Below are 12,801 nucleotides of genomic sequence, written 5' to 3'. Positions count from 1 at the left end.
TCTCAATAATTGCAATCGCACACAGAAAGACTCACAAATGCACGCAGAACGATTCACAAATTAATACCAATGGACACATAAATAAATTACGATTTATATAAATGTAAAAAAAAAAAAATCACAAATATATTTCTGCATTTGTATGTGTTTGTTTGTGGATCGCTCCACATTTGTGTGTGGGTTTTTCTCCCCTGATGTGGCTGAATTCGCAAATGCGGTTTTTTCAACATGGACCTATCTGTAGCCAATCAAATGTCAGCCTCATTTTCAACCAATCACATGAGCGCAGCCCCCCCCTCCCCTCCCCACGAGGCTGCCAGCGTTACATTTGCGCAATTTGCGGAGGCGACCGGTCAGAAGTCAGCAAACAATGGCATCTGGTAGAGGCGGCGCTCTAGTGTAAGTGAATCAAGTTTAAAGTTTCATGGCGTGCATGATTAATTACGTTCGAGTTGTGAATTATTGCTACGTCAAATATGTTGCACCATGGATGTATTTTGCGGCATTTTAATACAAGCGTTAGCTAACTGCTTTGCAATATAATGCATACAGACAACCTAGCTAACTTAGTTAGTCACTATAATAATTAATAATAACTTCAAACAACATAGCCTCACCGGTAATTTGCTTGGTTGTATAGTAATTACATATTAATTAATACATGAATTTAATATTAAACCATAATAAGTAAAAAAAGACAACTAGATTGTGTTACTGAGTTCAAAGAGTGATTGTCTTGAACATCCACCCCGTGAACTAACCCTTTGATCCGAACGTTAGCTGATTTTAGCCAGTAGAGATGGCTAAGATCAAGTTAGCATTAACGTTGGAGTGAATAAATTAGCCTTTTAAAAGATTTTGAAGTGCTGTCATTTTGGGAGCAGTTAACACACATTTCTGATTGGGTAAATAAAACATGACAAAAATGGATCAGAAAAATGTGTGAATCTTTCTGTTTGCATTTGTGAGTCTCTCTGTGTGCATTTTCAATTATTGAGACTGATCTGACCCCATATAATTCAGCATTAGAAAAGTAAGGGACATGTAAAACAGATAAGCTGTGTTAGCGACCGTGGCTGATGTGAAAGACAAGAGCAAAACCTACCGAAAAAACTGCATCAACAGACAACAAAGTGAAAGAAGTAAAGTGTGCTGAGAAGTGGAGGGGCTGTCTCCAAGCCAAAAGTAGAGTGAACATCACCGTCCAAAGATTAAAAGCAAGTTAAAAAAGGGGATGATGAGGCGTGACTGTCTCATAGCCATAACTTCAGAGAATAGTTAAATGGCATTCCAAAGACGAAAACAACTCCAAGACAAGACAACATGATTAAGAGTGATGAATCGATGAATCTTTTTTTCCTTCTGAATGGTAAGCACCACACAGTGCCAAGTGTTACTGCCAAAGTCATTAACCGATGGAGAATTAAAGGGCCAGTTCACCCAAAATCCAAAAATACATATTTCTCTTCTTACCTGTAGATCTAATAATCAATAGATGGTTTTGGTGCGAGTTGCCTTGTTTTGGAGAAGTCCGCTGTGGAGACGTCTGTCTTCTCTCTGATATAGTGGGACTCAATGACACTCGGCCTGTGGTGCTCAAAGCGCCAAAAAAATACATATCGGTAACTTTCCTGGTCTTGTTTTTGTCACGATTTCTGGAAAAAGACTTAAATTTGTATTTAACATCCTAAAACTTGTGTGTGTTTCTGTGAGTTTGCGTGACATCCACTAAGGCTTCATTTACACTTCCTGGTTAAAAGTAACCCCATTCATTGCTCACAGGTGGAACAGATTGGATATACTGTATATTATGAAAGTCACATTTTATGTAAATCTGATATTTTAAGATTCCTTTTCGGCCCCTTTTTTATAATTTATTCGTATTTATCGATGCAACTCATCTTTATATACGCATGAGATATTTTTAGCTAAAGATCTTACCATCAGAATTGCATTAGCGTCAAGTTTAATTTCTGACAGGCACAGACAATAACAAATACTGTAAAATGAAAAACACTTAGATCCAATTATGTATTAATGTCGATGTTTGACACAGTACAATGCTACATAGTGATTCATTGGCAGTGTCTACATATTTATTTGTCTTTTTCATTCAATTTTATACATTTTTTTTGTATGGGACGATGTATAGCATTACATAAATTATGCTCTTTGATGAGCTGAGAGCTAACTTGGCAGATGCTTGCTTCCACTGCAGATGGAGATTTCATTGTGCATTTAGGTTAAGTCAATGTCTGTTCACCAAGTCTATGTGATATTCATGTACACAGTATAATGCAGGCTGTTTTGAGGGTAATCTCCATATCACCCACACTATGGGAGAGTTTTTGTATTTATTTTCAGCATATTTTACCCACCTCAACAGAGACTCTTCGACTAAGTTCACACTAAGTCGACATTTTGCCTGTGCTATATTAATATATATGTATATTAATGTACTGTGTAGTCCTCATAGCTTCTGTTAACTTCCTGTTGCCTGCTTGATCAATTAACGCAAATGTTACTGATCCCTTGATATAGGTATTGTTTGACTTTTTGCACAACACGCTTTTTCAATTTCTTGGCAAGAGGCAGCCTCTCTAAAGTTTACATATTAGTAAGTTATATCTCAACTGTACAAAAAAAGTCTCTTCTGGTTGCCTAACAACTTACAAGACCAGACTCTGGGATGTCACTGTGCCCTGGCAAGAAATATAATATCTGATATTTGATTTCTGAATATGATTTGATTCACATTTCAGTGCATCAGTAAAGTAACCAGGCTGTGTGTGTTCCACTGCTTTCCAGAAGTGGTTTGTGAATGTGGCACATTTTTGTGGTTTGTTGACCGTAATATGACAAAGAAGAATTTTTTTTTCTTCCTTTTTTTCGGTTATTGTAGTGTGGAAAAGACCTTAACAAGCACAACCTGAAAACACTAGTGTGGAGTCACTTTCACACCCTCCGTAATCATTTCATTAATGAAAACTATGATTAAGTGTGTTTGTCAACAACCTTTTCACCATGACAAAGACGGTATGATAACGAGATGGCACCAACGTCATTAAACACTGACTGTGATATCAACAGGATGAAATGTAGTTTAAAAAATAAAACTCAATCAAAATCTCTCTTTTTCATTGACAAAAAGAGGAGACAAAATATCATAGACAGTTTTTTTGTTTCAATGCAGCAGTTCTGTTTTTTCTGTCAATGAAAACAACAGGGCTTGGGAGAAAGAAATATTTTGGCTGGACTATATTGACTGCAATGTTCAATATAATCTGATGACTAAAATACTAAAATGTCCAAAGTTTTCATTGACTAAAACTATAATAAAATAGTTACAGTTTTAAGATAAGACTAAGACTTTTAGTCTTTTAAAGTTAACTAACTTTTAGTTAGTTGACTTTTAGTCAACTAACATTTTAAAAAACAGGATGAGGTTGACTAAACATTATTAAAACTAACAGGGAAATCTGACACATGACTAAGAGTAACTAAAAAAAACAGTTGACAAAATAAACAGCATTTTAAAATTAGTCATCTTAGTGTGGAGGGAGTTGGAGTAGGGCTGGGCGATATAGAGAAAACCAAACATCACAATATTTTGATATTGTAGGGTCGATTATTGGTGCTTTCACAAGATATTTACACAATTACATATTTGATAAATAATCATCTGTAATGTGGATGTAATGACTAAATTGTTCATGAATTAATTATAATAATAGAACAGCTAGAACAGTCTGGTAAGTTCAGATAATTACATTACTTTACTGTAATGCAGCCTGAAAAAAAGGCACTTGTGCAATATTACGATATCCAGAGACACTATCTAGTCTCACGTCCCAACATTGAGTTAATATCGATATATCGATCAGCCCCAAGCTGGAGTTGCTTAAGAAGTGACAAGGACATGATCTCTCAATGGAGTTAGGTCGGTTGTGTTGAGTGTGGTGTAAAGCTAAGCTATGGAACTGGCATTCATACCTGTAGCGCAAACGCAGCCAGAGAACCTTAGCAGCAGGCACAACGGTACTAAATGCTGTAGTCTGGTTTAGTCACCATAGTAACCATATTAACCCGGCTACTTCCTCCTTCCCTCCCGCCCTGTCTTTCTCTCGCACACAGACACACAAACCCATCATCTAATCTTGCGTCACAGGGGTTCAAGGCTAGCAAAGATTTCCCAAAGCCTTCTAACAGAGCCGACAGTTCTTCTCACAAGCCGAGCTACCGTAGAAAAAACAACCGTGGATGCAAGAGCGGGAGAAGACACGAGAAGACAAAATGAAGAGACAGGAGAGAGAGGGATGAACGATGTGGGGGAGAGGGAGAAGGATGGAAGCAGGACAGAGACACGGGGCCGGAGGAGACGAAATTAGAGGCGAAAGTGGGGAAGGAGTTCTAGTGAATGACGCAGCAGTGTACTGTATCTTCTGCAAGTGACAGCAGGTGAGGGGAGCAGGTGTTAAATATTAAAGCGTCTCAGCAGAGAACCTGGGCAAATGGCCCCTACTGATATGGGACATCCCAGACCGGGACACACACACACACACACACACACACACACACACGGATGCAAATGCACAGACACCAAGGGTAGCGTCCCACCAAAGCAGAAAGAACACGCATGTTTAATTCACAACCTTCCATTTCAGCATGTTCGTGTTCTTACGCTACGCACTGTGACCCCTCCAACCCCCACCCGCTATCCCCAGTGCACCAAGAAGTATGAGTCAAACGACGAGATGAACAAGGTTGGCGGGGAATGAGTGAGCGCATATTGGGGGGGGGGGGGGGGGGGGGGTAAAGCCAACAACATTTCTTATTTCCCAAAGCGGTCCCTCTTTAATGGAAGTACAACATTCCAAACTAATCCCGTTCTTCTCCTGGGCTTACACACGCCCTCTCTCCACGTCAGTTCTGTGTTCCCTAAATGTGTCTCCCGTCTCACAGCACACCATCCGACTTCCCGTAGATTATTCCTGACGGCTGCACACTGACATGCATTATAGCGGGCGAGGAGGAGGCAGAGACCGGGGGAAGATTGAAAGAGAGGGAGGCATGGGAGACATGGGGAGAGGTTGGACCTGTTGTGACATCGAGCCCGTTTCATTTAGGGGAATAAAACACAAATGGATGATTCTTCGATTTCTTCGGGCTGGTTCCCATTGGGGCGGAATGTATTTTGGACATTGCCGATACTGGCTGAAGTACAAGGAGAAGTACAGCGTCGGCAATAACAAACATTGGAATGCAAAAACAAAATTAATGGAAAGGTTCATCCCCGGCGAGTAGATCGATGTTTCATTTGAAATCACACGCAATAAACAAAGCCCACTTATGCCTGTAGGTTATTATTTATAAGCTTGTTGTTTCTTTTATTCATTCATTGGTTTATTGCTAACACAGTTACTATTTACGCGGATGAGTGTTAGTACTTGTAAAGTATTCTGAGGACATTTGCACACCGAGCTGCTCTCGTTTTCTCCCAAGACTGTTCATGTTAAACATCTGGGAAAGCTGTTTATATGGGGGTCTGGGGTCTACTTCATGATGTCGGCAGTTTGTTGTACAGCAGGCGGCGTATGAGTGGGACTTAATTGCAGCCCAGAACATAAATGATCACATAAGGTGGTGATGGGGAGAGCCTGTAAAAGGAGGGAACCGCTAAAGCGTCCTCCGGGCCTGAAGGCTCTTCCTACACAGAGTTTACATGCATTACATATATATATAGAGAGAGAGAGAGAGATGTTACTCTTTTTTGTAATATTCTGAAAACAATGATATTGGTGGACTCAGTGAGGTGGAGAAATGATTAGATGGCTAAGAAGTGGATCCCAAAGCAAGGCCTGTTAATTGCAAACTAAACAACAACAGCCTGTGTCTGACCTCGCTTGAAATGAACACATTTATTCTCAACTGAAAAGCAGGTGAAAATATTCTAGTTCCTGGGGAAAATAAATTTAGAGCTGACCTCATAAATCCCACTGCGTGTAAACTCAAGAGAATCTTGACAAATAAAAACAGTCCTTTTTAAAACGCGAGGAGTCGTTGCAGTGAGTTACTGCTCTCACAATCTTATTTATTACAGATTTCAGGGATGCCTGCGATGCCAGCTCTTGTTTATGTGATAGCGTGATGGCTCTGCGGACAGCTATTGATAAAAATGACAAGTGGAGAAAGCCTTTACATGAAATGTGACAAATCATGACAGTTAAGTTTGCATCTTGGCAGCTTAATGCTGCTTTAACACCAGATATTTCACACTTGCACTGCCCACCTCCACGTACATCCATTATTTTAGAGCACTTGCCTGCCTGCCGAAGTTCTTTTTCTGTATTTTCTTGGCACCATCCTCTTCTTTCCGTTTCTTGCTCTCCATCTAAAACATCATGTGTAGACTGCTACCGCACAGAGCCAGGATAACCAAGGTAACAGGGGACGAGCGGCTCATTTTCCCACTCCTATACTATAGACGTGATTGCGACATTAACCGAACAGACGTGTGTGTGTGTGTGTGTGTGTGTGTGTGTGTGTGTGTGTGTGTGTGTGTGTGTGTGTGTGTGTGTGTGGAGACAGAGAGCGCGAGGCTCTGCCTGCTCGGGCTGCAGAAAGCACAGTACTGTTTGTTAGCCCACAGTAATCAGGCTGAATTGTTACCAGCCCACTGGGATTTCTTTCGATCCTCCAGATTACCGCGACCCCACTGACAGCAAGTAAGCAGCAGACGCACAGCCAAGCAAGTATGAAAAAGACTGGGTTATTGTTTGTTTTTTTATTCTATCTATTCATACCATAGCCGTTCACATGTGTACCATATACTGAAATCACTGAGAGGAGCTAAAGCCTAGAGCAGGGGCCGTGTGATGAGATGTGTCAATCTCACAGAGAGTCCTCATCACCTCCATGATGGTCTTGTTTGTCTCTGTCACCAGGGAAGGTAGGAACAGTACACAGCACAGCATCGTGACAGTGACACGAGTCATTGATTAATCAACTAGTCAATCAGCAGATAAATAACTGCAACAGATTTCATAATCAAAGAATCTGTTCAGTCATTTCTTTGCTGGGTTCATCTGTTTAATTTCATTATACATTTACTATATTTGTGTTTTGATGCGTTGGTTGGACAATAAAAAACATTTGGAAGGTTTAGGATGTTGGAAATCGTGTGGCTATGTGCCAATTTCTTTAAAACATTGAATAGATTGAGAGAGTTTAAGACCACCTTCTCTCAATAAAAGGTGTGTATAATTAAAAAAAAAAAAAGAGTTTCCTGAAGTGTATTCCCATGTATTATCTTCCATGAGCAGCATTCAACCTTTTGTAGCAATTTATAGACAAAACAATGAATTGATTAATCCAGAAATAATCAACAGATAATGAAAACAATCTTTAGTTGTAGGAACTGCAAAACACAAAGGAATTATTCAAATATGGACCCAGGCAATACAGAGGAGGACAAACATCAATATCCTCTCACACCTTTCCCCCACATATCTGAACTATGTCCTTCTGGTGCAGATAAATAAGAACTACAACGACCACACACATCAGAACTTGAGAGGAAACACCAATCTATCGACAGTGCTTTCCCAGTGATTTGCTGACTCACTGAGCCTCCGTACTTGCCTGCCAGTGGGCTGCTGTTGCCCTTAATTTAAACCAGGCAGGAGGAGTTTTTTTTATTTACAGGACAAGCCTCAGGAAGAGTTGCAGGGGGGCCGGTTAGTTACACCTAGGAGCTGCCGAGAGTGACCGCACTCTTGTACTTTCGGCCACTGAGCAGTCCAATTAGAGCAGCAGGGGGTTAAGTTCCTCGTTTAATGGCACATTAACGGCAGCGATTGAAGGCTGGAAAAACACTATTTATTTATTTCCCCTATCATTATACTCCCAATGGGAGGTTCAAGCCGGTGACCTTCATGTTGCAACGTCACTCCCCAAACCTTCAACTCTCACCGCCTCGCTTACCTTCGTCTCTTTTGTTGGTCTTTTCTCACGCACATACTCACACACACACACACACACACACTGCACCCCCCATCAACTACTACTTCAAAAGGTTGCCGTATTGCTGCAGTTATTGGTTCCTGTGTTTTGGCTGCCGTGCCCTGAGAGACTTAAAAGCTAAAGAACCAGTTGTGTTTTTATCAAAGCTTCTTCAGTCTGTCTGTCAGTTAGCGAGGTCTTCAGAGTCAGTACCAGAGAGACTGAGAAAGAGATGTACATCCACAACTTTGCACTAAGCATCACACCAAAATAAAACAAAAAAAAAATCAATCTTAAAGGAAATCATCTCTTTTTTTCTTTCAAAACTGGAAGTCTATTTTTCTGGCATCCCACAGAGCATTAGATGCGATACAGCTACAGCTCAGGATTGTTTTTGGAGCTTTGCATAGCCCAGATTTATACCAAACAGGAAAATGCATTATTACATATTTAAACAATGCTTGATCATCTGTTGAAATAAAAAAAAAAAAAAAAAGATGTGCCAAAGAATGCTGCATGTTCTATGCAAAGACTTCTACTGACCTTATGAATACTGTACTTTTAAATGTGCACTATGCAACCTTTACTTAAGGCTAATTTACATAAAACAGCTTTGAGTGATACCAGCCATCAATCTAGTGGGTTGGCTGTGTTTCTACTCTATACTTAAACAAAAAAATAACCCAACGGAGCAACACTGATAGCACAAACAAGCTTCCAAAACCTCCCAGTGTGTCATTTTCTAATCTACAACATGCTGACTACAACATCCTTGGACAGTTTCTATATGACATAAGTGAACCGCATCCGTTCTTGGCTCAAACAACCTCGAAATATCCAACAGACATCCATTTCAAAGAGCTAAAAGTAACTCACGGGAAGAAAAATGTAACATTCATCAAAAGCTGTGTTTTGACATTACATCATCATTACATTCACATTCCAACCAGCTGAGGACACAGTATACACAATAAATCTAAAATGGGCACTTCATGAAATATATACAATATATATATATATATATATATATATATATTGTGTGATTTATGGAGCTTGTCATTTTTCATGCCGTAGCCTTGTGGATTATGTTGAACTGTGAGCTGCATTTCGGGTCATGTGACTTTGTAAATACCAAGTTTGTCAATAAAATAAGAGTCAGAGCTAATTGCTAACATGCCAGGAAAATCTTAAAGAAGTGTAGGTTGAAAAGCTTTATCAACATTTAGGTGGCTGAGAGAAGGGATTACAACCCCCTAGTCTCCAAAACACAAACACTGTGTATCCCCCCCAAAAAAACCAGCAGGAGTGCGTTTTGTGTTTGTGCTTTTACGCGTCTCAGGTCACTCACCTTGTCAGCCATAATCATAGAGGAGCCTCCGTGGACCCCCAGGACTGGAAGTTGCGTCTGAACGGAGAGGAAGTCAAGGATCTGGGAAATGGCCTCCTGATCAGTGCCATCGGCAAACACAAGGCCATGGAGACGAGTGCGTGACAGAAGCTCACACACCTTGGGACACAGGGAAACAAACTCGGGTGTCAAAAGAGACTGTGTGTGTTTTATAGACCGTGTGTGTGTGTGTGTGTGTGTGTGTGTGTACTATTGGTGAGTGTGCGCAGCCTTTCCTCACCTGTGTAATCACAGACTTTGGGTCTGTCTGGTTGATCCTCAGTATTACCACGGAGACGTCAAGGGCATCATCAGGACGCCGAGGTGGGCGGAGATCCTGATCAGAAATGTAACGCGTCTGGCCCATGATCACGCCCACACTGAGACCTGGAGGCTTCTGGGACGCCGCAGGCACCATCATCTGGGAGAGTAGGAGCAACATCCAGCCCACTACACCCATCATACCCTGTAAACCATAAACAAACACCTAAGATTAATTCATTTACGTCACAAAGCGCGTGTCACACACTAAGGCTGTAACAACTGCCTGCTGTCAGCAGCCTGTCACAGGTACAGGTGATACATACTGTATGCTGGGTGGCTGTGGCTCAGGAGGGTTGGCGGTTCAGTCAAAGTGTCCTTGAGCTAGACACTGAAACCCCAAATTACTGCCATCATTTAGCTTTTGCCATGTTATCAGGCGTTTATATGTTCGCAAACTGTCAAGGTAAAAGAATACTGTCCTTTTTTCATGAGCTGCTTAAATCTTATCAAAAAGAATTAATCTTGGATAAATGGCATTGAAGGCGTTTTGTATGGTGACAGTATTTTCTCAGGACTTTCTAATCCCACTGTGTGTGTTTACACTGAGGGGATGATGACAAATCAGTGCATGCATATTAATAGGAAGAGAGCTTTGTTAAGCTATAAGGAAAATAAGAAAACAAAACTTTCATTTTTTTGCATAAACTGAAACACCTTATCCTGTTCATTTATCTAAAATCACCTTATTTTCTAATATTTCATATTTTGTGTGTGTATATCGTGCTCGTATTCTCCGTCCTACAAGACAAGCAAGAACTCCCACTTCTTGCTATCTTTGTCTGCTTGAAAAGAAGTTGAGTCACACCTTGTGAAAAGAGTTAAAAATCGACTTTGCCGTGCTGTGGACAGAATATATTTCAGATCATCGGGATATAAGAGTCTTGTGTATTCTGAACATGCCTTCAAAAACGCAGTAAGTGCTGTAAAATGACCCGCCGGGTTTCTCAAAAGTGGCTGATATTTATCTTTAATAAAAACAGTGTGACTCAAATATGTGGCTTGAATGTAATTATTAGTGCGACTCAAGTGCAAAATCAAAGATTACAACAGAGGCGCAAACTGAGGCTGGGAGTTTACTGTCCTCTTTCTGTCCTCCACTATTCAAAAAAATCACTTAATTCACTTTCAAAGTGTGCAACCATTAGGAGAGCAGGGTTAAACCGAACTTTATTTTTCGCTAAAGCGCTAATCTGGCTTCATGAGACGCCCTAAATCTCTCTTCCACTGTCTGCCTTTATTTGAACATAATCTATGCCTGTGGGCAGTGTTCAAAGTAAAGTGCCAGCTATTAATGGATAAAATAACCCTGAAATAAATGTAATCTGATTTACCCCAGTCATGAGGGGTATGAGGGAAAACATTCAAAATCGCTAAAGGCACTCAAATGTCTGCATCAATCAATAACATTTAGCGAGATGAAAAATAGCATTTCTTTCAACTCTATATCCTAACCAAATTCCAGTCTAATACAGAGGACTTTAAGCTCCTGTTCCCACTTTGGCTTACTCTGTGTTACCTTTTCCTGTACTGTGAGCAGATCTAAGAGAAGCAGATGAGTAGAGGAAATGCAGTGTGAAATGCCCTGGGCTGAATGAGAGCTAATGAAACCATGATGCGAATGCTACGTTGCATCTCAGCCAATTTCTTACACCACCACAGTCCAGCAGAGCTGAAAAACACCCCAGGAGGAAACGTCACGTCCACAAGAGCAACCCACTGTCTCTACTATCTCGTCATCCTTCCTTTTCCTCGTTTTCTAACTTTGCACCCATAAATGCTCATCATCTTTATCTATTCATTTTCTCTAAATATATAAAAGAAAATTGACTCTCTTTCTCTAATTCTGCCAATCTGCCTTTCCGGCTGGGTTAGTGTGTATATCTGATCCATGTCATCTCACACCCGGTCTAATCAGGCCAGTTAGTCAAGTCAGTACTTTCCCAGCTTGCTCTCTCTGCCCTGGTGCCCACAGACTAGCCTGCAGCTCCTGCAGCACTTAGCATACGCCGCTAAATCACACACCGCTACACTCCTGTCCCAGGAAATTAGCGTCAGCTCCAACCAATGGGACAAGATTACACTAACTTTCCCTGGAGTTAGCATCAGAGCTAACATTACGACGAGCCACATTCTTACAACATACAGAAGGTGTAAAACTTTGGGTCCCCCCTGTCTTGGAGGATTTGCATTTGTGCTTAAAATGATATCCGCTGACTCCTGTGATAAGCTTCCAAAAGGGACGTCATGAGGGGTAACTGTTTCCCTCTGTGTTAGCGTTTATGCAAATTCTTCCACAAAACAGAAAAATGCAAGATCTCACTAATGTAACATTCAGCGGCATAATTCTCTAGTATCCTGCCAACACTAAAGGCTGTTCACTCTTTTCATGGTAGAGGAGTATCCTATGGCTGATTTACTGCAATAAAACGTAGGGGGCTTTTGTTTGTGCTCATCTAAACATGTTTCCTAAATTGTAGGAATTTGCCTCTAAGCAGCAAATTAGTCTTGTCTAAAAATGTTTTTATTTCCGTGGCTAAAGTTAAATCTAGATTTGTGAAAACGATGTTTCTGTCAAAGCTGGAAACAACACACCCTGCGCTCAAAAGGGAGCTGGCATTAAGAGGCCCTCAAGCTGCTTCAGTGACAATGAATCAGAGGACGTCTTTGTGCACAGTGCAACATAACCCTGAGTGATTTTCCTTGGATATAAGCACATTTTTTGGTTCAGCAATGTTAGCCCTAACTCCAATTAAATAAAGCTCATGTGGGTGTAATTGCTTAAATCTATCAGTCCACAATTTCATCCCTTCATTCATTGCCAATGAAGCAGCTCTACATAGTGTCTCTAGATGACAAAACAAATTAGGCTCGTGGTTGTGTGGGCCTTGTTTCCCCAAAATATCTTAAAGAGATACTCCACCCGAAATCTGTCTTTTGAATAGCAAACACTAACTTTGTGGGCTTGAAGTGGGGCTGTACAAGTTTGTAGTTTTCTCATGAACAACAAAATGAATAACACATTTTCACTGTGGACTAAAACGCTTCGAAACATCCACTGAAACCTGTCAAACGTCTAATTTCCACTGTCC

The 12,801-nt window shown here is 40.7% G+C and overlaps 1 protein-coding gene across 2 annotated transcripts in view; it reads right to left on the bottom strand.

Moving 5' to 3' along the window:
* The window catches only part of grin2ab (glutamate receptor, ionotropic, N-methyl D-aspartate 2A, b), a 100,913-nt gene that overhangs the window by 65,309 nt on the left and 22,803 nt on the right, over window positions 1-12,801 (bottom strand). For both annotated transcript variants that reach the window (XM_068737422.1, XM_068737423.1), the window contains 2 exons: window positions 9,630-9,854; window positions 9,350-9,508 (listed from right to left, as the gene is read on the bottom strand). In XM_068737422.1, coding sequence (XP_068593523.1) covers window positions 9,350-9,508; window positions 9,630-9,854 — 384 coding nt within the window. The remainder of the gene's footprint in view (window positions 1-9,349; window positions 9,509-9,629; window positions 9,855-12,801) is intronic.

The sequence above is a fragment of the Cebidichthys violaceus genome, unplaced genomic scaffold, assembly GCF_023349555.1.
Source record: "Cebidichthys violaceus isolate CVI_PGR_0920_01 unplaced genomic scaffold, fCebVio1.0.p SCAF_79, whole genome shotgun sequence".
NCBI classification, from domain to species: domain Eukaryota; kingdom Metazoa; phylum Chordata; class Actinopteri; order Perciformes; family Stichaeidae; genus Cebidichthys; species Cebidichthys violaceus.
This window is presented reverse-complemented; position numbering and strand designations above follow the sequence as displayed.